The 25,087-nt window shown below is 48.8% G+C and overlaps 8 protein-coding genes across 8 annotated transcripts; 6 read left to right on the top strand and 2 right to left on the bottom strand.

Moving 5' to 3' along the window:
- Positions 1-185: 185 nt before the first annotated feature.
- Positions 186-1,222, top strand: L3040_006065 (uncharacterized protein; the record flags this gene model as incomplete). The annotated part of the gene is made up of 4 exons (XM_007288496.2): positions 186-213; positions 367-514; positions 744-986; positions 1,066-1,222. 4 exons carry the CDS (start codon positions 186-188, stop codon positions 1,220-1,222), a joined length of 576 nt encoding a protein of 191 aa, XP_007288558.2.
- A 624-nt stretch (positions 1,223-1,846) lies between these two features.
- Positions 1,847-2,891, bottom strand: L3040_006064 (uncharacterized protein; the record flags this gene model as incomplete). The annotated part of the gene is made up of 2 exons (XM_066156332.1): positions 1,847-2,642; positions 2,791-2,891. 2 exons carry the CDS (start codon positions 2,889-2,891, stop codon positions 1,847-1,849), a joined length of 897 nt encoding a protein of 298 aa, XP_066011284.1.
- A 2,325-nt stretch (positions 2,892-5,216) lies between these two features.
- On the top strand, positions 5,217-7,140 carry L3040_006063 (uncharacterized protein; the record flags this gene model as incomplete). Its single annotated transcript, XM_066156330.1, has 6 exons — positions 5,217-5,356; positions 5,453-5,924; positions 6,023-6,127; positions 6,249-6,566; positions 6,626-6,989; positions 7,070-7,140. The coding sequence occupies 6 exons, from the start codon at positions 5,217-5,219 to the stop codon at positions 7,138-7,140; spliced, it is 1,470 nt and encodes a 489-aa protein (XP_066011283.1).
- A 411-nt stretch (positions 7,141-7,551) lies between these two features.
- L3040_006062 (uncharacterized protein) lies at positions 7,552-8,254 on the top strand (the record flags this gene model as incomplete). Its single annotated transcript, XM_007288499.2, has 3 exons — positions 7,552-7,671; positions 7,800-8,020; positions 8,083-8,254. 3 exons carry the CDS (start codon positions 7,552-7,554, stop codon positions 8,252-8,254), a joined length of 513 nt encoding a protein of 170 aa, XP_007288561.2.
- A 174-nt stretch (positions 8,255-8,428) lies between these two features.
- On the bottom strand, positions 8,429-8,849 carry L3040_006061 (uncharacterized protein; the record flags this gene model as incomplete). The annotated part of the gene is made up of 2 exons (XM_007288500.2): positions 8,429-8,669; positions 8,743-8,849. The coding sequence occupies 2 exons, from the start codon at positions 8,847-8,849 to the stop codon at positions 8,429-8,431; spliced, it is 348 nt and encodes a 115-aa protein (XP_007288562.2).
- Positions 8,850-9,445: 596 nt separating this feature from the next.
- On the top strand, positions 9,446-10,565 carry L3040_006060 (40S ribosomal protein eS4; the record flags this gene model as incomplete). Its single annotated transcript, XM_007288501.2, has 3 exons — positions 9,446-9,459; positions 9,620-10,042; positions 10,214-10,565. The coding sequence occupies 3 exons, from the start codon at positions 9,446-9,448 to the stop codon at positions 10,563-10,565; spliced, it is 789 nt and encodes a 262-aa protein (XP_007288563.1).
- A 6,963-nt stretch (positions 10,566-17,528) lies between these two features.
- L3040_006059 (uncharacterized protein) lies at positions 17,529-22,168 on the top strand (the record flags this gene model as incomplete). Its single annotated transcript, XM_007288502.1, has 4 exons — positions 17,529-18,495; positions 18,542-19,158; positions 19,212-20,637; positions 20,694-22,168. 4 exons carry the CDS (start codon positions 17,529-17,531, stop codon positions 22,166-22,168), a joined length of 4,485 nt encoding a protein of 1,494 aa, XP_007288564.1.
- A 1,822-nt stretch (positions 22,169-23,990) lies between these two features.
- L3040_006058 (uncharacterized protein) lies at positions 23,991-24,775 on the top strand (the record flags this gene model as incomplete). Its single annotated transcript, XM_007288503.1, has 2 exons — positions 23,991-24,431; positions 24,569-24,775. 2 exons carry the CDS (start codon positions 23,991-23,993, stop codon positions 24,773-24,775), a joined length of 648 nt encoding a protein of 215 aa, XP_007288565.1.
- Positions 24,776-25,087: the final 312 nt, after the last annotated feature.

Below are 25,087 nucleotides of genomic sequence, written 5' to 3'. Positions count from 1 at the left end.
ATGCGTATGTTCATGCTCTCATTCCATTCCATTTCATTCCATTCCATTTCAGCTTCGACAGAGGCAACATACACATTCAAGTTCGGATGGCTGCTCATGCGTGCTCATCCCACCAAGCCCTTCTACACAGGTCATCCCAAGTCGTGAGGGATGAGGGACCGGATGCCCATGGGTGATCAAGGTCCATGAACCTCGGGTTCGATATTAAAAGTGGTACATCTCCTGTCTTCGTCTGTTCTTTGCCATACTCTCCTCATCCTGTTGATAATTCAGCCCGCTTCGCTTGCTGCTTTTCAGCTCGTCTGCTCGTCTGCTTCTCTGCTTCTCTGCTTGCTACTCACTCGCTCACTATGCCTCGCGCAGCAGGCTCGGATCAGATCACCATACCAATGCATTGCGGGCTGCCAGTTCTCCTATGGGTTATTCAATTCATGACCATTACTGTCTACATCTATGCTATTACTTTCCTCGTCGCTGCCATGGCCGCGAAGGGCGACCTGGGCGCTCTCGGACCGTACGTTTCTCCCCCTGCCACACCGGCCTCACTCTTACAACAGAGATCGCCATCTATGTCCCTTATTCCCAAACACAACCAGGATCAGTATCCCTCCTTCACCAAACCAGTCCACTTTTTCTTCACTTTTTCTAATTATAACCAATATAAACATCTCTCTTTTACAAACCCATTTCACCACCGCATCTTCCTCGGTACACCTCTTCGAATACTAACCAACACCCCGCAGATCTTACCTCACCATCTTAATCTTCTTCCTTCTCATCCTCCTCCTCCTCAGCAACGAAGCCGTCTTCCTCCTCCGCCGCACCCTCACTCCGACCCTCTACTTAAACTCGCAAATCGTCAAGACCTTTTTCTTCATTACCACCCTCCTCTCCATCGAGGTCTTCGGCCTCGCCTGGAAGCGGACAGACGTGAGCGGCCTCAACGGGACGCTAGGCGGCATCATCGACCTCACACTTCTCGCCTCGTAAGTCACGCCGGCATCTCACCTCCTACCTTGCTGCTTTCTACTTCCTCTCCTCCCGGCATGTACTGACGGGAGATAGAATCCCCTTCACGTTGAGTCTGGCCCTGGCGTGGTTCATGCAGAGGGAGAGGAGGAGCGGCATTGCGATTGTGGTCACCGGTGTAGATGTAGATGTAGATGTAGAGCAAGGCCAGGAGCGGAGACCGCTGCTCCCGGATCGCTATCACACCGCTTAGGCGAATCCGAATCCGGATTTAATAAACCCTTCCTGTCCAACCCAAGTTCCAAAGCCGATATCTTCGTAGATTATGCAAACTTACGTACACAGTCCAAGCCCAAAGCACCTAAAGTGTCGTTCTGTATACCATCCCATTCAGCTCATATTGTGTTGGAGCTCGTGTTCCTGATTTGATTTGCTATGTTATCTGTATCACGTGACAGCAACATAGTGTTCTGTCATGTGCTGTATCACGTGATATACACTTACATAGACGAGTAGCCGTTCCTCCCTGAACGCAGCATCATCTACATACATACGAATACATGCAATGATTACATATCTATATCTCCCCCACACCCTCCAACCTTCTCTTTCACTATGCCTCTCTAGATTGTTTACATATTACCTACCATCCTTCCACTATGCGGAGCCTGATTCCCTCTACAAAATAGCTTGCTCATCGCGAGCCGAATCCGAATCCGAATCCGCATCATCCCGTTCGCCAATTAGCGCCCCGAGAGCACTTCAAGGCATAGTTTGTAGGTGCGAAAATTGCGACCTGGCTCTTGGAATCTCTAGTTGGCAATTTGGAGTCTCCTGCACCAAATTAAGAAGATCATGACTTATCTAGCAACAGCCTCTAAACACTCGGCCATCGATACTCCATCCAATCCGTCAAGGTCTCATTCCAAGCACCACTCCCCAGCATGACACGCACCCACTGATCCACAAAGCCCTTCCACACCACATCCCTCCCAACCATATACCCCAGCTCCTCAAACGTCCATGGCACCTCGTTCACGAGGCACAGCTCGCCTGGGTGCAGCTTCACCTGCAGCTCCACCTCTATCCGATCCGAGATCATCACGTCCGCGCTTCCGTCCCGGACAGCCTGAAAAACAGCGTTGTTATCCGGTAGCAGCACGATCTCGGCGTTTACCAGATTCGCCCTGTTGAAGGCCTCGTTGCTGCCGCCCGGGTTCACCACGACGCGGACGCCGACCTGGTCGATGGCCACCAGGCTGGTGAACCTACCAGCGTCACCGCACCGCACGCACCCCGTCTTCCCCACCTTCTGGATGGGCGTGGAGAGCATGGCCGTGCGGGCCCGTGGCAGCGTGAGGCTGACGCCGCCCATGACGATGTCGAATCTGCCGGCGGCTAGGTCCCTCGTGAGGTTCGCCCATGCGGTGGGGATGAGTTGGGGCGGGCGGGGCAGACCCAGGGCGTTGGACAGCGACTGTGCGGCATCAATGTCGGCGCCGATGTAGCTGGTGTTGATGGCTGCTGCGTTGGGTAGGGCAGTGGCGTTGGTGACGAGGTAGGTGAATGGTTTGTAGTCGCCGGTGGTTCCAACCTTGAGGTAGCCTCTGGCCAGGATCGTATCAAGGGTGGAGGAAAGGCTTTCATAGGCAGAGATAGATGACGGCGTGGGACTGAATTTTTTAAATTTTTACATATCAGCTTTTTAAGTATCTTTTTTTTTTTTTTTTTTTTTTTTTTTTTTTTTTTTCGAGTATACGTATCTGACATGATTTCAGGGAATCCCAATCGGGCTTCGCGAGGTAAGATGAATATACTTACTACGGCATCGAGTCATTGTATTCGAAAGCGGCCACTCGAGAAGTAGTAGTAGCCAAGAGTCCGAAGACAACAACAGCACATGTTTTAAACAGACTCGACATCTTTTCGTCCTTGTGAAAGCCTGCCTGGAAGTTATACCTACCACCTCGCAGGCTCTAGCTAAGCAGACATTCGCAAATGTAGGAGTGGGAAGGGAAAATGCCCAAAAATTTGCGAGGTCAACTCTCACAAAATAATCCAAGAGCTAGGTAGTAGTCCTTTCATGCTCCTCTATCCTTCCTGCCGCGCGATAAAGAAAAAATCAGGATTCCCAATAAGCTGGAGGAAGAACTGCCAAGAGACAGCAGTAGTTGCCCGGCCGACGATCTCTTTCTCTCTCGCTTGCAATAAATCGCTTCCCAGGATCTGGTTATCCTGCCAAAGGCTGAAAAGTGGAGTGAGTACCGGTATATAGGTACCTTAGATAACACCCCGTAGCGGTACCGAGCGGGTTCTTATCGGTGAGCTAGCTAGCCGTTATTAGCTAGCTACCGGTACCGAGCTAGCCGTTTTTCCTCCGTCTCCCCATCGCGGAATGAGCTAGGGCTGCCACAATGCGGAGGGCAGGAAGCGGGCGGCTAAAGCTCATCATCGAGAAGTCCAATCAATGCTTTTTCTTCTTGTTTCCAATCCGTGTTGTATGCTCAGAAGGTGGTTGGGGATTTTCTGGCAAGCTAGGTACCTAGGTACCTAGGTAGGTATCTATGTAGTATGTAGGTACTCACTCTAGAGGCAGGAGTGATAAGCGATAAGCATGCTACTGCTACTGCTACCCCGCTTCGATGAGTAAGTAGGTACCTACCTCATCTTTAAGCTCGATCAATACCCCTCGATAATAGTCGAGACGACTACCTTACGGTAGATGGGTAACAGTGCGGACCTGTTTTCTCTCTTTCATTTTTTTTTCCATTTCCTTTTTTTTTTCTGATACATAACTTGGCAGGAAATACGAGGTGGAGGAGAAGGCTTTCGGCTTGCTCTGTCACAATCATCATCGTTACTGCTCTCATCATTTCTATTCAGGCTCAGGCTTGACGCTGACTCGGGATTCATCTGAGGGCAGGACGGGAGGCCAGATCCAGAGATGGAGAGACACTTTTCGCGGCAGCGTTATAGCATGGTTGCTTACTTGCTTGCTTGCTAGCCATCTACGAAGATCAGAGACGCTTTCCAGGGTTCTGGCTTTGGTTGCTCGTTGCTGGTGATGATGATGGTGATGATGGTGATGTTTATATATATATATATGTATATATATGAGATAGATACTTATGCGTACGAGGGAAGGATACGTATACGTATACGTATACGTATACATCCGCATGAGAGAAATGACAGCACTTCAGACTTGTATGTGTACATGTTGTTTAGTTAGTTGGCTTTCTTGTAGCTTGTAGCGATACTACCGGTATGGTGAATGAAAGAAAGAAAGAATGAATGAATGGGAAGAGGATCGTGATGTGATGGGACAAGCGACAAAACTAGTTGAGGCTGGCTGGCTCTTTTGCAGGGGTGTTGGAGGGGGTTGGGATGAGGGAGGGGGGAGATGAAGTTGACGAGAAGCATGGATAGATAGAACCGCTTGTTGGGATTTCGAGTCTATGTATGCTTGCAGCAGGGTGTTACGAGAAGGCAGTCAGGCGGTTGGGATTCTGCCTTTTTTTTGCTAGGGATTGGCCGCGCGAGGAATGGTAATGGCGTGGCCACCACGAGTAAGAAAGTGAATTCGGCTTTCGGGTGTTGGTTAAGGTAGATATATATGATGAATATTTGCTCTGGCGCAAATATTTGGGGATAAGTATATTTTTGGGGGGTGATTTTATTCTTAGGAGATCGATTGATTGCTTAGGGACGTAGATTAGGTAGGGTTTTGTTGCTTTTCGAACGGAGTGTGCCCTTTGTTGTGGAGGGACGAAGAACTTCTTTGAAGCAGGGTGGGTGGGTGAAAGCGGCTTTGGATTTGCTTCGCTTGAGCCGGAAAGGGAAAGGGGATAAAGGACAGAAAATATTACTGATATAATCTGAAAGATGGAATTCCGTAGTGAACACTCATGCTGAATATATTCTATGTGATTGCCTCTCTCTATGATGCTGTAAAGCAGAAGATGACTGTTGCTATATCTCCCCTGAGTTTCTTTTGCATACAGCAGACCTACCCTATCACTATTTCCGGGTAATTGGGTATATTATGGTAAATTTACATTCCATAGTTTCCGGCAATAAAGCCAATAGAGCCCTTTGTTAGACGGCGATGTTATTCTCTCTGCTACCAGACTTCAAAAACCGAGAGTGGCTTGTAAGTCAACACGAAGGTCTCCCGCACGAATACTGCCCAACACCCCGTGTGCCAAAGCCAGGATAGAGCTCTAAGCTCTACCGTTGCCACCAATATGTGCCGCATGAACCAGCGCAACTTTTTTCATAACTGTACCCACAGACAGATCGTAGACCTTCCAAGCGTAAACCCCAGCTGCAACAAGCTTGTGTACGGTGTGAGCTATCTCATGAACGAGTGGTGTCCCCGGTGCAGGTAAGCACAACAAGCCCAACCGCCCTCGAGGCAAGAAGAGACGAAAAGAACTTTCTCGAGTACGGAGATCTCAAGCTAACCCCGGTCGAATCTCAGGTGGACAGGACTCCTCTTCCCGTTCCAGTACCGGGAATATGCCCCCGGCGCTCGCTGCGGGACCGTCGAAGGAAACGTGATGAGAAACGTCACCCTACTCGAGGTCGACTACGAGGAGTGTGACAAGTACACGCTCTGGCTTCGCAGGCAGGATTTCATCACGGGACCGCTGTGGGACTTTCGTCAGGGACGGCGAGAAGCAGAGTATAAGCAAGTTCGCAGGGAAGAAGAGAGGCTGGGGATATCGGACCGGGAGCGCACCTACTTCGTCCTGGAAGGGATTCCGGGTGCGCCGATCGATTACAATCGCTGCGGAGAACTCTTCAGGCCTGTCTGGCAGACCGAAATACCGGAGGCTAAAGAGAAGTGCGCGATCTGTAGGGGGGACATGTGCCACGATTATCCCGACCAAGGGTTGAGGTGCGAGAGCTACACTTTTTGTGCGCTGCCATGCGGCCACTTCTACGGGATTGTAGGTCAAAACTGATTCCTCAGGCGTGCTTGGATTGAGATTGCTGCAAGACCCGGAACTCTGGGCAAGAGGGGAAATTCCACTGACTCGTCGATTAGTACTGTATTTCCCAGTGGGTAGCCGGAGGCGGAAGCAGTTGCCCAGAATGCCGACAAGAGTATAAGCTGATACGCCAGCTTCAAGAAGCAGAAGAAATCACGCGTGTAAGCAACTGCTACGTTCTATTGAAAGCCCTCTTCTCGTGTGCTATCCAAACATACTCCATCTGTTTCCTGCCAAGTAACGCCAGATCTATGAGCCATTGCTGAATCTGTAGCTATCCAGGTGCCTACAGGGTGGAACGAGCAGCAAATTGTTGATCTTCGCTTAATCCCAATGCCAGATCTAGATGCGTTGTTAGAAGAGGCACCAGAAGAGCAGATAGTAGAACGGGAACAGGGCGAATCAGACGAAGAGTACCAACAGCGCCGTCAACTCAGCGCACAGAATGCACAGCAAGAAAGACTTATTTTTCAGGAAGAGCAGGACCTGGTGTTTTACGGGCCAGAATACCTGAGGAGTCTCCAATCGATACACTACGCCTTGGTATGGACTCTGATGCAAAAACTGCTTCTTGTCGGCATAGTTATTGCCCCGTTCCCAGTACGTACTCCGGTAAAAAAAATTGCAGCGTGCGACAGGTGCTGATACAAGACTTGCAGTTCCTGAGCTGGACGAACATGTGGATGCTCACTTGCGGTCCACTTCTCTTCTACAGCAGCTGCATCCACCTCACGATGATCCTACCCCGCGCACCTTTCGAGAGGAGGACAATGAATCGGTTCGCGTTGTGTTCCGCCCTTGGAAACACACTTGAGATCATATACGCCAATGTCTACAGAGGTGCGGAGTATTCGTGGTGGGCTCTGATCCTCGGTATCATCTGCTTGCCATCGGGCTACTGCGCTTACAAACGATTCTATGATATGCCTCTTGATTTCCCCTGGACGGAAGCAGCCATCGAGAGGGAGATCAGAGGGGCGACTCCTCGGAACAGGCTTGAAATGATGATAAATGCTTTCGAAGGTGAGTTCGTTGTAGGTAACATATTGGACGGGGATTGGGTAGGAGAGATCCCACCTGAATCTTTCCGGGTACTCTTTCAGAGGAACACTTCATAGTACAGGATGGAGCGAAAATGGAATTGAGTGAAACACAAAGCGGCATCTGGATCTGAAGAGTGAGCAGCCACAATGTGACCGTGACACCGTGTCTCGCAGATTTCCCAGCTAGACGGTAAATGAAAATAGAGCAGCCGGATGCACAACAGGGACATCCGCAGTAGATATTCGGCCAGGACTGGAGATTATCGGTTCCTGATCATACACCAGCCATCAGTGTGGCGCCGGTAGCCGCATAAATACTGCCAAGACTAAACCGATGAGCCTCTCGGAACACAACACGGCACCATCTGATCCTTCGCTAAGATCATCTCATATTCGGGCTTTTTGGGAGCTTGAAGGGTATGCCGGATGTAAGCAATGCGAACCCTGCTGTGACTGAGAGATCAGGGCTATAAAGAGAGCCCGGAGTCCGGATAGACATTGAGGTCATCATTCTCGAAAGAAGGTGCTTCTGACAACTCGCTATGCGTCTCTCATCAATTTTCACCGTCGCCGTCACCATCACTGCAGGTTTGGTCTGCGCAGACGGACATCCATCTTTCTCTATAGATCCAGCATCCGATATCAGGAATGTCCTGGCTCATGTACGTATAGGGACACAGCAAGCGGACACCTGGAATGGTCCCCATTTTTTTTAGACGACTCTCTCGTAGTGCCTGGGCTTCCCATTTTCCAGTCTTGATCGGATACGACTGACCACCTTTTCATCTAGTATTGCATAATACTTGATACCAAGACGTATTCCAATCTTGCTTCGGTCTATACATCCGATGCAGTCGCAAACTTCACGACTATTGGCCTCGGCGTTCTGACTGGCCTACCTGCTATCGAAGCTGCGATGAACGCTTCTCTCTATGGTATTCCGACCCAGCATGGGATGACGACCAGCTACCTTGCAGATATACAAAAGAAATCCGCAAAGGCAATAACATAGTCTGTTTTGAATCCACCTCCACCAGGGGAACGCGCTCGAATACTGATACTGATATGTTCAGTTACACATTCGAGCAATTTGGGACTGGCACCAAGGCCGGTACCCTGTTCACCGTATGGGGAAAATGGGTGGACGAGCTTGTGAATGGAAACGACGGCTGGAAGGTCAAAAACCGCCAGGTTGTGGCCATGGGGGGTCCACTGATTGGAAGCTTTGTTGTACCAACACACTAGATAGACGTCCTCGGGGCTGGTCGGATATTTTTCTAGCAAGGCAGATCAAACTTGCATCGAAACAAGACTGCCTTGCACCTGCCACGTCCGCAAATTTACCAACGCACATTTATCGAAGCGTCGAAGATCAGTTTGCCGTCTTTCTTCAGCCCAGCCCAGTTTCTGACGTCTGCTTCAGGGCTCTCTAATCTCAACCAGTACAAGGGTGGACCGGCAGGTGATGATATCGAATATGGCCTCCTTGACATCGTGAGTTGTAAGACCATCGAATGATGCAACATCATGATCCAAGATTGGTATATCCGAGCCTTGCTTATCGGCTTCAGACATGGCGATATCGAGTGACCTACTGATGATGTTCCCCCCAATGACCGTACCGGATGAACCGACTGCCCGTTCTACTGGGATTGTGATCCTACCCGTCACACAAGCAATATCAAGTATCTTTGCTCCTGGCAACGGGAATATCCACTTCAGGTAGTAGTCACCTGCTGAGCTTTGTGGAATTTGCAAGTTCCCTCATGGTCTTTTCATCGTCTGTTGGGACTCGTTCATCATACATATCTCGAATCAGATCAAGAAGGTCGGAGACCATTTTCGATAATGAGTTTTGGAATGTCTGATAGTCCTTGGAGACTTTTGAGATCTGTTCAGAGGATTAAGCAAAGTTTCTCTATCAAATGGGAAGGAAGGAGCGTTGATTTTTATTGGGAACGTCAGCTCGGTTCTAAATGCTGATATCCGGACAAATCATCATGGAACAGTCGATCGTTCGTATGACAATATGGTATATGGAATAGCCTGAAGCGATTAAGCCATTTCTAGCGATATCTCACTATGCTGGTTGATCCATGCCCGGACAACGTGTGGTAGGGCGAATGGAGTGCAGGGTCCACGTACATGTGCCGTTGTATATTTATCGAAACTCACCAGCAAGGAATGGAGCAATACTATTCAACCCTTAGGCTTCGAAATCGATAAGCGCAATCTCACTAGATATCGTAAACCTCAGAAAGGACGAAGCAATCACGGTGCTTGTGGTCACCTGATCCAAGCGCTAAGCTCTCCGGGGACTAGCCCCGGACTTGTTAGCGAACGCACACTCTTCAATTTGCATCGCCCAAAAGTTTTCGTGATTGTCAACGACCTTCCGACAAACCACCCCACGACGACGACCTTCAAGCCGCAATCATGGGTAAAGGACTGTAAGTAATTCAGTTGCTCTTTATTGAGAGAGATTCGAGACCTGCGTGCCAGCCAAAGATCAGCTTTCCGCGAATACACTCAGGAATCTCGCGGCCTCATAGATATCATGGCGCAAAATTGTGTGCCAGGGACTTCATGCTAACGTATCTCGTCCCACAGCAAGAAGCACCAAAAGCGCCTCAGCGCGCCATCGCATTGGCTTCTCGACAAGCTCTCCGGTGCCTACGCTCCACGAGCATCCCCAGGTCCTCACAAGCTCCGCGACTGCATGCCCCTGATTGTCTTCATCCGCAACCGTCTAAAGTATGCGCTCAACGCCCGCGAGACAAAAGCCATCGTCATGCAGCGCTTGATCAAGGTTGATGGCAAGGTCCGAACCGACGCCACCTACCCAGCAGGCTTCATGGATGTCATCTCCATCGAGAAGACCGGCGAGCACTTCCGACTTGTCTACGACACCAAGGGCCGCTTCACCGTGCACCGCATCCAAACAGAGGAGGCTGAGTACAAGCTCGGAAAGGTCAAGAGAGTCCAGCTGGGCAAGGGCGGAATCCCATACCTGGTCACCCACGACGCTAGAACGTAAGCAAGCATCCCATTCTTGGTCACGCACGATGCAGGAACGCAGTTCCATCAGACATCATTCAGCCGTTGGTCCAAGCTTTGGTCGATACAGAGAGATTGATTGGGCCTACACCAACGGTTGCTATACAAATCCCTCCCAGAAATGCTGACACAACTTTGCGTGAACAGTATCCGTTACCCTGATCCAGCCATCAAGGTTAACGACACCGTCAAGATTGATTTGGCCACTGGCAAGATCACCGATTTCATCAAGTTCGACACTGGTGTCATTGCTATGGCCACCGGAGGTCGTAACATGGGTCGTGTTGGTGTCATCACTCACCGCGAGCGCCACGATGGAGGATTCAACATTGTGCACATCAAGGATGCCATAGACAACTCTTTCGCTACCCGTGAGAACAACGTCTTCGTCATTGGATCTGAGAAGCCATGGATCTCCCTGCCCAAGGGCAAGGGTGTCAAGCTTTCCATTGCCGAGGAGAGAGACCGCCGACGCGCCCACGCCATTGCCTCAAGCTAGAGTTGTTGTGGTCTTCGCGGTTTCTGCTTGCTCTGGATTCTTTCACGATGGTTCTGGGATGGAGTATTTGCGGCTTCTCGATTTGCGCATGGGAAAAGTGCAGCATATGGGTTAGCTAGCGCCGCAACAGCATAGCGAGAGCAACCAATACCAAAACAAATGTAAAAGCCCATCCAGTCCAGAATTTCCACCACGTCAGTTTTATATGTGAATTGATGACATGAACTTGCGTAGCCGCTGTTCCTTGATAGGAGCTTCGTCCAACTCACAGATCTCGTGCATAGTATGTGGTGGCGTGCATATATATATATATATCTACTACTTACAATACTGACTGGCCTTGGTCACTTGGTCACTTGGGCGCCGGATTTTTCTGTGTGCCCGGCGGGGCTCCGTAAGGAGGCGTTAGGAGCAGACATGCGCCTGCTGTGCTTATGCCTGTGTTTTTTTTTCTTTTTTTTTTCTTTATTGATATTGCATTGCTTTGGTGGTGTGCTTCGTGGTGGTGATGTTTTGCTTGCTTGCAGGGCGGGGCTTGACCACCAGTTTGCATTGCTGGATATGTGCAAGTCGGTCATGAGACGGATGGATAGATGGATAGATAGCTAGATAGAGGCCTTTCTTCTACCGGTAGTTGAGTCGAGTCGAGAGGACATGGCATTTCCCCTCTGGAAGTGGGTTTCCTCTTGCTCTTACTCTTGCTCTGCCTCCTAGGTTTGGCTTGAATTGAGAGAGAGAGTGAGAAGCTGTTTTTGATTAATATTTATATATATATATATGCTTGTCGAAGTCGGGTCTGTCGCTAGTCTTTGAACCCTTCTCCGGTTCTGTAGCGCTCGCAGACCCACTCACGGAAATCTTGACGATGAATGCGCATTTGATAGGCTTCCGAAGATATTTCAAATGCAGCTAGCTGTAAGACTGCAGGCGAAACCGAACTGATGGATCGACGCGGGATTTTCATGACTCTGATCGGTTCAAGGAATTGAAGCGCGGATGCAAAGCTCCCTTCGAACATAATCGGTTTCAGGTGGATTAGCTAACAGACGAAAAGAGGGAGCTTGAAAGGAAGGCCGAGGTTCTTGAGTTGGCCAAGGCGGAGGAACAGGTTGTTTTAGGTTTTTTTTTTGCAGCAGCAGCTTTATATCATTCATGTACTTATTCAGGCTTGTAACTATGTATATAAACAAACCTCTTGAGCTCTTTGAGATTTCGTACTTGCGTTAGGACTCAATTATCATTCCTCTTCTCTGAATACTCGATCACCCTTTCAGCTAGTCAATACCGACCTCAGTGCAGCAGTTCTACCGCGTTCCTGCTACGTACGGGCAAACCCGTTCACTAGTAGCCTATCGCGAAGTATGGGAAAATACGTCTTCGCTTTTGAATAGCGGACGACAGGATCAGGGCAATTAGGATTATGCTCAGACACCGCGAATGCTGTTTCATTACTTTTTGCTTCTCCACCAGCAGGCATAGCGACAGCGTAGGCGCCGTGAAAAAGGCGAAATCAAGATCTTCTTAGCAGTCGGTCACCTATGGGCATGATCACTTACTCCCATTCGATGGGCGCTTCCACTATTTTTAGCCCAGCCCTAGAGTCACTCATGGCTTTGAGGAATGCGATTTACTTATACAAAAATTTCCCCCGGCCCAGCAATCCATCATGTTGGGAGAAAAGAACAAGTAAATGTACTCAGAAGGGTTGGATCTCCTTGCCACGATCCTCTTCCAAGAGATTACTAGGAGAGACATCAGGGCGGGTAAACCGCAGAACAAACGGGAAAGCTTGAAGCTCTCCCTCCTATCACGTCGAACAGCGTAAAGTTATACAGAAGTACTAGAGGACAAGTGAAGGAAAGGCTACTACTACGCGATGATTTCTCATGTGAGAAAACAAAACCAAATCTGCTCAATGCTACATAGCGTCACGCAAGATAGGGTGGAAGGCCTGGACACTTGCATCTGGTTCTAATGAGCCCTGGAATTGCAGCACGGCGACGTGCTCAAATGGTGCTTAGACATGTGGGGACCTAAAGGCGCCACGATCACACACGTTAGCTCGACCACATTTGAATACCGCGTTGAAAAAATCAACATCCCCTACGGAAACAGCAAGAGTTAGCATCCAAGGTAGCACTCAGCGAGTCAGGCCGCTTTACTGAGAAGAGCATTGAGGAATCTGTATGCTTCGAGGATTGTACTAAGTGGAGTCCGTGGTCTTGAATCCTTTGGCCGCGATAGAAGGCGAGGTGCAAAAGGGACTTGCGCTTGCCGCAAGCATATCTTAAGTTGGTGTCGTTATACTGAAACTTGGTGTGATACCAAGTGAAGTCTTCGTGCGTTATTCGTATCGCGAGTAGCTTGCGTAAAAGCTGAAGCTCCGGGAGGGGTTTGATTAAGGAGTCCCTATTTCCTGTGAAGAACTTCGTATAGCTCGCGCCAGCTTTCTCTGGCTCTCTCTTAGACATCGAGAAAGATCGAGCGAATGCCACTAACAGAACAAGAGGCTCAAGAGAGCACTATGGAAGGCTTCCGCGGGCTCCTCCCTTCCTTGATCCCTATTGAAGTTTGTTCCGGGGTCCTGACAACGTGAGGAGGCCCCAAGCATGTATCGATCCAACGAGCAGCGTATCCCATGCGCTGATATTATTCAGTAAGACGTTCGATGACAGCAGCTTCAGCTTGTCCCTCCTTACTCGAGCGCTGTGGTATGTCGATTAGACGAACTAGGCGGCGATGAATTTGGCGCAGTTCGTCTTTTGTCAAGTATGATTTAAAATCTCGACAGAAGCGTGGCCTATTTTTCTGATAATGGGATCGATTTGTTGCCTTAGAGTAGCCTATTAGAAACGTTGTCAAGAGTGATGTTTAGTCGATCCATATCTTAAGCAGTAAAATGGTATTTTTAGGTACGATACTGAAGAGCAGGTATTGGTAGTAGTGGCCTCGCTGCTGGTGGGAGTAGCTGAAGGAGGAGTCCTGGACACAGATGAGACTGGTGGCTAGGTCTTGTGCCTCTGTTTGTCAATACAGTCTGAGGCGATGGCATGCCAAACTTGTCGTTCGATGGCTGGACGCCGTGTTATAGATGCGCTCTCAGTGTCCTAAATCGAGGTGGCCGCGTTTCCTGGGCGGTGATAAGGGATTGTTGTTGTTATTGTTGGCCCTTGAGGACCGCGATAGGGAACTATTTCTCGAGCTGTGCGGCGAACGCAACGAGCTATCGAACTGGTTCCCGGGGAATCTAATGCAATAAAAGTCAATTCTTTTAAAGCAAATTCGTATCGGAGAGAAGATCAGAAAATTGGCCGAAGTAGTGAAGCTGGATATCAAAGGCTTTAGTGTAAGTTGGGTTTGAGGGTGAGATGGCCGGGATAATGCGCTAAATCACAAAACACATTTTGCAAAGTCATTCGAAACTGGCCCAGAAGGCATGCTGAGGGCTGTGGAAGAATAATATCGGACCCAACACAAAAGGAAAGAATGCTAAAAGGAGTTCAGAAACAGATCGATGCAAAACACAGACAACTTATTGGAAACCTAGCTTCTGATACTGAATTTAGACTGGATCTCAAAAAGGGGAATAAAGGTCGTTATCCCGGATTTGATGGGTTGCCGATCGAACGCGGTCGGTAGACCTACCCGGCTGGCTAACAGAAGGGTGTCTTGTCTACAACCCTGCTGTTATTAGACAAGCGCAAGCAGTAGCTTAGGTGGCACGGATGGAGTTTAAGCCTGACCTACTTTAGGTACAGCTTTGCATTCCACTGCTAGAACGAACGGCCACAAGAACTCTGATTAGGTATAAGCGTTAAAAACTTGGAGGCAAGAACTGAACAACAAGGTTCGGACCGTGACGCAGGCACCTTCGCTAAGCCATACCTGGGACGAATGGCGAAAGTCTTGAAGCTTTCAGAGAGCACTGAATATGGCGTAAAATTTCGCGAGCCACAGACACCGCGAGAGGTCCGCTTCCTTCCGGCGAGTTTGGGGAAATAGACTATATTAGGGGTATCTTCGGCTATGAGAACTTCATAGCGAGTTTGGCGACTTACCACAGGACAGGAGACTCTTCGCTAGGGCTATAAATCCCTTCAAGCAAGGTATCCCTAGTGAATGGTCGGAGATGTTGTACAAACAAGCCCCTGGGCGCGAGTGGACTGAGCTCTCACGATTGAGGTATAAAGAATCCTACCAAGTGTTATCACTAGGTAGCGCTATGCGAATTGATAACTCAGACCGAATCAGAGAGCCTCGAGAGTCAATCTCCTGATTTCGAACACGATGAAATCTGGCTAGGAGTGACAACCCGCAAGGGACGTTTCCCCAAGTGCAATAACCTGCTGTTCCGCGTGTATCAACTTGCGGGCGGCTCGAGTGGCTAGAAACTACAAAACAGAGGTCTAGGTCGACTGCTCAGTGGCGAAGACTGTTTGAATCGACTTGATCCTGATTCACCAGAAGGATCATGGAGAGTTCGTAGGCCTCCTGGCAGTCGGGCCTGAGTGGAGAATATGGAAAGACTACTTGGATGCTAGCTTCGGCCGGGAGGTGCTCACACTTGAAAGATCGCTAGGCCTGTACAACACCAATATCCTTTACCGGATTATGGTGGATCGGGCCCGCATAAAGAAATTTTGGGGACAAACACCCAAAAGGGTCCTTACAGGACAGAAACCTCTGTGCCCGAAATAGACAGCACAAGGCGTAGGACCAGAACGGGTAGCCAATGATACCCATGTATTTCAAGAACTTATCAGACCAAATGTCTTTAAAAGCCGTGAGCTTTCCGATAGGCCCTCCATTCTTCCATTTTCCCAAACCATGTTGAGTTGGGAAAGCTTCGCATCGGGCTATGAATATTCCTGGCGATGGGAATAATGTCCGTTTTGTTGTATTTCAGGAAGATAAGCAAGCTCTCGCGCTGCTGGAGTGATAAGGAGCTTTCGAGCCGAGCGCGTTTCTTTCTTCCTAGGGGAAGCTGGTTCTCCTAACTGGCTTTGCTTTGGCGGTGACCTGTGCGGTCAAGTAAAAGGAGAGGCGAGGAGTATTTGACTGGAAATTGATTCATAGGGAGCCAAAAGCTTAACCAAGGGGGTTGATATTTGAGGTGGTGGAACTGATCACACAAAATATTAGGGGGAATCGAGTCGATTCGCCAAGGTACCAACTTTCACAAGGGAAGGTTTGGGGGCGAGATATTTGCCTATTGGTTCGTATAGGAGGGAACTGAGATAGGGGTAAGATCGTGCTGGCGGCAATAATGATTGCTGTTATACGGAATGTATTCCACATATTTTTGGAGACAACGAGCTGGTGTGCTTTGCTAGTCCTTTGAGAGTTTGACTGAGGGAGCTATTTGCGAGGCTGGTGGTGATTTTTGTTTCTTGCAAAAAGAAAGGATGTTGTAAATGAAGGAAAAGATGTACTTGCTTGTAGATAATGTACCGGTTGTATGGACTCGAAGGAAGTGATTTCGGAGGAGGTTGCGTGGTATTGACTACCGATTGCATAGACTCGAAGAGTTTTCGGAGGAGGTTGCAGCCTCAGGAAGCTAGTGGGGGGGTATATCAGCTTGTAGAGCTCAGAAAAATTCCCGTGATGAAGGCCAAATGCCAGTCGATATAACTTCTCAGCTCTATACACCGTACTGAGATCATGAATCCAGGGAAGATCATGGATCTCCCTCTGTGAAGGCCACATGGCTTTGGAGTGAAGAGAGACGGATTGGATGGAGGAAGGCAGCACTTGCTGTTCAACAGAGAAGTAACGAAGGCATTGCGTCGTTTGAAAATTTGGGACTCGTTATGGCCTGGAGGTGTTTGAATCCTTCTTCTTGGTCGTTCGTGGCTCGGGCTGGCATCTTTACAACGAAGAAATGACTCTTGATATCTTGCCCAATTCTTCTCTATTCACGTGTCCGGGTATAGATAAGTGATTATGAATTAGAGCCATGATCATCCGCCCTCAGGATTTGAAAGTTGCACCCATCTTGCCCCCTATTCCATGTGGCCTTAGTTGACTGCAAGACGGAGGCGGTACAAGGCGGCCGAGACTCGAATTTGAACTGGTGAGCGCACGTGATACAGAGAAGTACCTGCAGACCTTGATGAATATTGCTACCCTTATAATGGCAAACAAACTGGATGATGAATGAACAAATAAGCACGCAAGATAATCAGATCACGTTGTTCAATCCGCGTGAACAGATATCGGCTTGACATAGACACTGAATTGATTAACGCGTGGTCACGAGGCCAAATATCGCGCTATCAAGAAACGCGAGAACCGTGACCGAACCGCGTTGAAAATTTACCTCGACCCCCACCTTCCCCGAAATCAACACCCTCTATGCCGCCACCACCGATACCATTTATCTTCCCTCTTGGTTGATAACGCTTTTCTCAGCTCTTCATACCGCACTGAGGCTTCATGAAGGTAGGGGAGTTGCGGTATATCCACACTTCATAATCGATACAAATTCTTTGCGTTATTCAATGGCCGACAGCTCAGTTTACCACAACAGACGCCTGTCACATTCTCCTGTATTTGTTTGCTTCTATGACCTATCCACCTTCCAACCCCTGGAAATGCCTTTTCCTTCTCACCTCAATCAATCTGAAATTGATTGATTGTTCCTTAACTATTCAATCGCCTGCATTGAATTCGTTCTCCTGCCTCTACTTTATCTATCCATCTTGTCTCCTTCCCTCGACTCTACAACCTCTTCCCTCCCCGATAATCCTGCTCATATTCAACATAGCTTGGTACTGACAGCTTCGGGGCCAGATTTGCCGCTGGCTTGATTCGTAGGAATTGTTTGGACAGCCTCTACCAATCTCAAGCTTCCACAAACATATTTCACGCAATATTTCCGAATTCAAGCTGCTCCACAACGACGCCCAAACAACCCCAAACGTAACTACACCTTCATCTCATCGCCTTTCGCCCTGGTACTCGATGTCAACCACGCACCAAAACCTCCATGGAACCTCGAGGAGATCTAGACCTCCAGTGGCAGGCTCCAGAGCTCCTCGAATGGATCATTCACGCATCACCAGAACACGCCCGAATGAGAATGACAATGGCAAAGGCACAGGTCCAGATCAGCAACTTCTGAGACCACGAAATGTGTGGGAGGATTGGGACGAGCTCACCATCAAGCTTTGGCCCGTTCACCCCTCAGAAACAACATACAACCTTTGGAGAATCTTCAGTAGATATGGCCAAATCAGTTTCATCGACATTTATGAGAGCAACCAACAATCAGGAAAAACCGGCCTCGTCAGAATCAGATTTTCACCACCTCCAACAGTACCTTTCTGGAACAATGGCCAGGTTTTCATCGACCAAGGCGAAGGCCCCTCTGTCCAGTATCTCGTGAATGTTGAGCTTGACAAGTCAAGACCGCCGCTTGAAGTCCAGAGTCCGGTCAAGAAGCACGTTCGCTATCCTGCGAGAATGAAACTCTACGCTTCCGCCCTTCATTTTGGGCTCATGACCGATCCGCAATCGCTGATGCCTTTGCATGTGGTTCGGCCTGTTGCTTTTCATGATACTGCCTTCGTGGTTGACCTCCTTAAGAACAAAATCACAGCTACCTTTACTGTGCAATTTCCAAACCCAGAGGGTGGTGTCGGCAGATTTGATCGTGAAAACAAGTACATGTTTCAAGTCCCTTTTAGTCAACTGACTACGATTAAGCATATGGTGGTCAACGCCAAAGCTTTTGCCTTGATTATTTCTTTAAACTCACCACCGCAATTCTTCCGCAAGAGAGTCGATGAGTATGCGGGTCATTCAGACGGATCCCCCCAATGGAATGAGATGGACACTTGGTTCCGCCAGACTGATGTGGTTTATGATCCGTATCGTCTTCAAACAGAGAAGATCACTCTTCATAAGGATCAACCAGTTATTGACATCGGTACGTCTACCGGCTTCGTTAAATAGAAAGTCACTGATAACTGCAGGTCGGTGGACAACCTACTTCTTCGAATTTCCCAACCTGGACAACAGCCCCGCCACGTTCGACACCATCAAGCAGGCACTTCAGGATTACAACATCGAGATCACCACAATTTCCTCTCTGAATAAAGTTCCCAGCCGTGAGCCTGATCTCTGGCCTTTGATTGATCCACGACACTCGGCAGACGCCTCAGGCGATCTCCAGTATTTGAGTGAGGGTGCATATGTTCTCCCTTTTGAGGTGAGATACCAACTGGAAGTATGTATTTCTCGGGAAATACTCAACGAATATAATGTCACCCGAGGATTTGTCAAGAAGCTCTCTGAAATTGCTTCTGTTGATGCCGCGAAGGCTCGCAATATTCTCGAGTATGTGGCCGGTCAAGAGAAGCGTGTCTATGATCCGATGACCATCTTCGAGGACCAAGAGGCTCTCGCTTTCACAGCTAAGACTGAAATTCCCCACTACTGTGCCTATTCACGAAAGGCTACCATCACACCGTCAACTATGTACTTCAGTTCACCTACGGTTGAGACGACCAATCGGGTTCTGAGACACTACGCCAGAGAAAATCGAGATGGTCGGTTCCTCCGCGTTCAATTCACTGATGAATTGGCTGAAGTGAGTATGCACCTCGCCCCTTCATCAAACGAAAGCTAAAATTAGACTCTTAGGGACGCATCAACGCTTGTGTCGATAATCAAAAGAATGACGAGCTGTTCACGCGAATTTACAGAACGCTCTTCAACGGTATTCAGATTGGAGACCGTCACTATGAATTTCTAGCTTTCGGCAATTCTCAGTTCCGAGAAAATGGTGCCTATTTCTTTTGCCCTACGGAGCACCTGTCCTGTGACGATATTCGTGGCTGGATGGGACACTTCTCCGACATCAAAGTTGTTGCTAAATACGCGGCGAGACTTGGACAATGTTTTTCTACTACCAGAGCTATAAATGGTCTCTCAAAGCCTGACATCGTCAAGATTGCCGATGTTGAGAATAACGGCTACACTTTTACAGATGGGGTGGGCAAGATCAGTCCCTTCCTGGCCCAGATGATCTCGGCCGAGCTTGGACTCCGTACTAATACAGCTCCATCTGCTTTCCAATTCCGTCTTGGAGGCTGTAAAGGGGTCCTTGTGGTCTGGCCAGATGCTAAAGAGAAGGAGGTTCACATTCGAATGTCTCAACAGAAGTTCACCGCCGTCTACAATGGACTTGAGATCATCCGATGCGCTCGATTCTCATGTGCTACACTGAACAGACAAACTATCACCATTCTGTCTGCCTTAGGGGTTCCGGATGAAGTCTTCTTGAAGATGCTCAGCGAACAGCTTGCGAATTACCAGACTGCTATGGATAATGACGATGCGGCGGTCAGTTTGTTGCTGAGATACATCGATGACAATCAGATGACTATTAACATTGCCACTATGATTCGAAACGGATTTATGGCAGAGAAAGATCCCTTCGTGCTCTCACTTCTCCATCTTTGGAGATCTTGGTCGATTAAGCTTCTTAAAGAGAAGGCAAAAATCATCATTGAGAATGGTGCATTCGTCCTCGGTTGTGTTGATGAGACGTTTACGCTTAGAGGCTACACCATTTCGACCGCTCCACATGGCGAGCAGGTCGCTGAGGAAGAACTTCCTCAAATCTTCCTTCAGGTTCCGGACAAAAGCGATCCCAATCGCTACAACATTATCACAGGCATTTGCTTGGTCGGTCGTAACCCCTCCCTGCATCCTGGCGATCTCAGAGTTGTTCAAGCCGTCGATGTTCCAGCCCTCCATCATCTACGGGACGTTGTCGTCTTTCCTGCGTCAGGAGATCGTGATGTCCCAAGTATGTGCTCGGGCGGCGATCTTGACGGAGACGACTTCTTTGTGATTTGGGACGAGGCTCTCCGACCACGCGAATGGAACTGCCAGCCGATGAACTACATTGCTCCCAAGCCTAAGCTTCACAATCAGCCGGTCCAGATCGTTGACTTGATGAAATTCTTCGTACGCTTTATGAAGAACGACTCTCTTCCGGCAATTGCCCATGCCCATCTAGCTCAATCGGACGCACTGCAAATGAGCGTGAAGGATCCAAAGTGTAAGTCGCTTCGCCTCATTCATCTTGCCCTGACTTACCTAACTAACTCCTGGTAGGTATTGAATTGGCCAGTTTGCACTCGAAGGCTGTTGACTACGTAAAGACCGGCGAGGCTGCCCAGATGCCCAAGCATCTTCGCCCTCGAAAGTGGCCACACTTCATGGAGAAGAAACACAAGCCCAAGACTGCTCAATACCACTCGAATGAAATCCTCGGACAGCTTTATGACAAAGTTGAGACCGTTGATTTCAAGCCTCAATATGAAGGTCCATTCGACAAGCGTATCCTTAAAGCGTATATCTTGGATGACGCGATCTTGAAGACTGTCAGACAGATCAAATCAAAGTACGACACGGCCATGAAGCGCCTGATGGCTCAACAGGAGATCAAGACGGAATTCGAGATATGGTCTACATTTGTGTTATCCAGACCCCGTGTTGGAAGTGACTACAAAGTCCAGGAAGAGATCGCACGCCTATCAGATGCACTGAAGGACCAATTCCGAGCAGAGTGTATTGGAAAGGCCGGCAGCAAGGAATTTGCGGTACTTGGTCCATTCGTTGCTGCAATGTACAAGATCACTAAGGAAGAACTTGACATCGCTCTGGCTGAGTGCCGAGCAACTAAAGTGGTCGGTGATCGACAAGTGCCGGCTCGGAGAATGGAGCCCAAGCACATGCCACTGATCTCTTTCCCTTGGCTCTTTGAGAAGGAACTTGGTCGCATTGCTACTGGTATCGACACTTCAGAAGAGCTTGAGGATCTGGGAATTGCGAACCTGGTCCTCAAGGAGCCGGGAAGAAAGCGCACTGGTGGCGTGGCCGCCGAGGATGATTACATCACTCGTGAGGATGGGGTCCTGATCCACCGCGGTGAAGAGCTCGACTTATTCCACCAAATGTCTGACTCGGAGAATGATGCTGATGAGAGCGATTTCGATGAGGCTAGACCCCGAGCTTGGGATGAGCATGAGACGATGATAGGTCGAGATGGCGAAGAGGTGCTCGCTACGGAATTTGAGATTTCCGAGGGCTCGGTTCCAGATTATATCCGCAAGGGCACCGGTGTCGAGGACGTGGTGCCACAAGTTACACTTGAAGGACTAATTGATCCGCGAGAAGCTGCAAAACGAGGTCAAGACTCCAACCATTCCGGTCTTGGTTCATTGTTCAGTGACAGTCGCAATAATCCCCAGGCCAGCACAGACATGAAGCGGACCTCTTGTGGTGATCCTAATACAGAACATTTTACTCCAAAATATTCGCCGAACGCCAGTGAAAGTAGGGCGCGCTCTCGTTCTGCCTTCGATGACCTCGCCGAGCTGGAATCTGACTCTGCCGAGGAGATTAAGGAGGAGATTGTTACGTTCGACATTAAGGAATCATCATTTGATAAACTGGCGAAGCTAATCAGCGACGAGACAGCATCTACTCCATCTCCCGAGCACGATTGCGAAGTCGAGGAAGAGGAAGTTTTCCTGGATGTTAAGGAGTCCTCACTGGAAAAACTGAATCGTATGATGGGGTCTTGAAGATTGCACTCCCGACAGTGGTGGCTTACTGAGCGCAGCACGGCCAAGGGAAGGGGTGCGAGTTTCCACAAATCTTTTTTATTTGCGATACTCGGAGTGGCCGCATTTTTAATATTGGCTCTGTTTGGCCGTCAACAGGCGCGGGGCGTTACGGGGTGTGGGTGTTTTTGTGGGGGCGGCTTTATAATACCCAGCATAGCGTTGATTTTCATGGCGAGACGAAGAGTTCAGGTTTCTCGCGATAGATGCCAAGGTTCCCGAAGATGAATACAAGGCGAAGGCTTTCAGGGAACCGCTTATTTTGCTTACTTGATTGTTGTGATTTGTTCTTTCTTTGGTTCCTGGTACCGCAAAGATCCTACTCTCGTTAACCCTGCCGTATATCTTCGCGGATTTCTGTTCGGCTTTCGTCATATCCACAAATCTCGTTTAACTTTCTCCGAGGGACCCATAGCCGCTGGTTAGCCTGATATTTCCTCCCGTTTTTTCTGAGAAGCAGGCGTATTCGTAGGAATCGAGTGGGGAGATACGACAGATTCCAACTTCATGCCTCAAGCCTGACCCAGTGAGGGGAAGTGAAAACTGTATAATCTTCGGGATTCGCCTACCTGTTCTTTTGTACGTAGACTACTATGTCAGAGATGTGGCTAGAGCAGTAGAAGTACGGCAGCAAAGGTAATAAGGCTTTTCATCTCCCGGGCGGAAAAGGATTGGATGTGTTTTTGGTCCAGCTGCTTGTTTCGGGGACTGCGGTTTACATATAGTTAGGTCATGTACGTGTTGAGCATCCTTAGGCGAGTCTAGGAAGATGCTGCACATAGGACTCGTGACTCATATTCATTCATTAAGGTATAAGTATGTAACGATCCGTCCGGTGAGGGAAATGGGTACTTTTTTTCTAGGAGACAGAGAAAAGGGGGCAGAAATTGAGTAACGAACGGTTAAGGGGAAGATATGGGAAAAGGGAAGAGTGAAATAGATTGAAGTGCGTGTGAGTGTGAGCATGGCAGATGGGTCTGTATGTATGTATGTATGCAGCTTTTTTCTTCGCCTTGTAGACAGACAGACAGTTAGTTGATGTTTTGGGAAATAGTACTGGTATGGTATGGTATGGTATGGTATGGTGGTAAGTAAGAGATGATTGTAACCTGCAAGCAAGCAAGCGAGGTTTGTTGACTAGCCGAATATACAAGTCAATAAAATAAAAGCCCCTTTTCTTGCTGTTCCGGTCTGGGAGCGGAAAAGCCATTACGTGGAATGCTCTCCTGCACTTTAAAATTACTGGACTGGCCTGTTGTTGCTTTTCATTCTTCTCTTCTTCCTTGTGCAAGACTAATTCCGAGACCCTTTGGTGATGAGCCAGATTGCTAGAAAAAATCGTGGACGTCTGGGAAGAGTATCGGCATACCCATCCATCTTTCTCTTTTGCTGACCATGGAAATGATCCATCGGGATGGGAGATGTAAATATGCAACTTGGTTCCTGTGGCCCGAAATGTTGGAATCGAGACCGCGTCGTTTTACCAAGGGCCCCGTTTGGTCTATCTCAATGATCGATTGTGGTTTTCCCTGAAACTTTATAGCGACAATCGTACTTTGAAAAAGGGGATTGATCAGCTTTCGATATACCTGCAATTTTGTATTTCGATCACTTTTTAAGGTCCAAACGCCGATCGGGGAAAACCTCTGGGCAAATGCATAGTATTCCCAAAAATATCTTGGACCAGACGGGCCTCAATTCAAAGTAGCCCCTCGAACGTTCCACATTCTCGTCGAAGGGATCTCCATTGATAGCTGTAACACAAATCATATTTGACTCCAAGATGCCTCGCACCCTGACCTACGGAACCGAGAGCGCTGCAAACAAGGCAATTGGTGGAGTTCCAACAATCCACTACGTTGACTTCAAGTTCCGAGGACGAGGTCAAGTTTTCCGACTATTTCCCATTGTAAGGGTGTCCAATCAAATTCTGTGCAGAGGAAAACCAACTGAGGTTAAGGATGCCGGCGCTGCCTACGAAGACATCCGATACAACTTCGAGAAATTGCCAGAACACAAGCGAGCCTTCGCCGAGATGAACCCAACTCGCGGCATCTCCATCATTGAGATGCCCAAAGGCAAGATCCTCACGCAGAGCTACGCTATCCTCAGACACTGGGCCAGAAAGATGGGTGGCTACGACGGAAAGACTGAAGACGAGAAGTACTGGGTCGACGCCATCACCGACATCGTCATTGACTGCCCATCTCCCATCCCCATTCGAGTACATGCCTCTACTGACTTGGAACAGGGCCAACCCTCTTCGTCGTGGCGTTCTTCTCTGATAACCAGGAAGTCGACTACCCTAAGCACCAAGGAGGCCGCACTCGATACCTCAGGGCCATCGAGACGCACCTATAGGGCTCCGAGCTTTCTCGCCGGGGACCGTTCGTTGCTGGCCACGAGATCACGTATGCGGACTTGTTCCAGCTGTTCCATGATGAGAATCTCATCCAGGATGGGCGAAGGGGGCTCCAGGAGTACCCGAGGTTAGTGCAGTTGGTGGATGCTGTGCAGAACAGACCGGACATCAAGAAGTTCTTTAACAGCGATGCATACTTGGGTTAAAGATCTTTAGGGCGTTTGAGTACATCTCTTAAAAAAGAAAAGTAATCAAGTAACCTTCGCTGGTGTTGGCTCTGAGGATTTCGCGAGTGATGTTTTCCGCTAGGGCCCGTGTCGTCGTGGGAGGACCTCAAATATCCGAGAGAAGTAGCCCTTGGTGACTCTCATAGAGTAGACATATCACTGCTTGCCTCAGAAATAGGTTCACGAACTATATCCTTGTAGAAATTTGTGATTGCAGGTCCATTGCACAGTTGGGCAGCTCGCGAATTTCAATGTCTCGTTTTCGCTTGCGTGTCGGGCCGGCATTAAGCC

The sequence above is a fragment of the Drepanopeziza brunnea genome (genome assembly GCF_022702325.1).
Source record: "Drepanopeziza brunnea f. sp. 'multigermtubi' strain 214-2 chromosome Unknown ctg10, whole genome shotgun sequence".
Taxonomy (NCBI): Eukaryota; Fungi; Ascomycota; class Leotiomycetes; order Helotiales; family Drepanopezizaceae; genus Drepanopeziza; species Drepanopeziza brunnea.
Note: the sequence above shows the minus strand (reverse complement) of the source record. Positions and strands in the feature narration are given on the sequence as shown.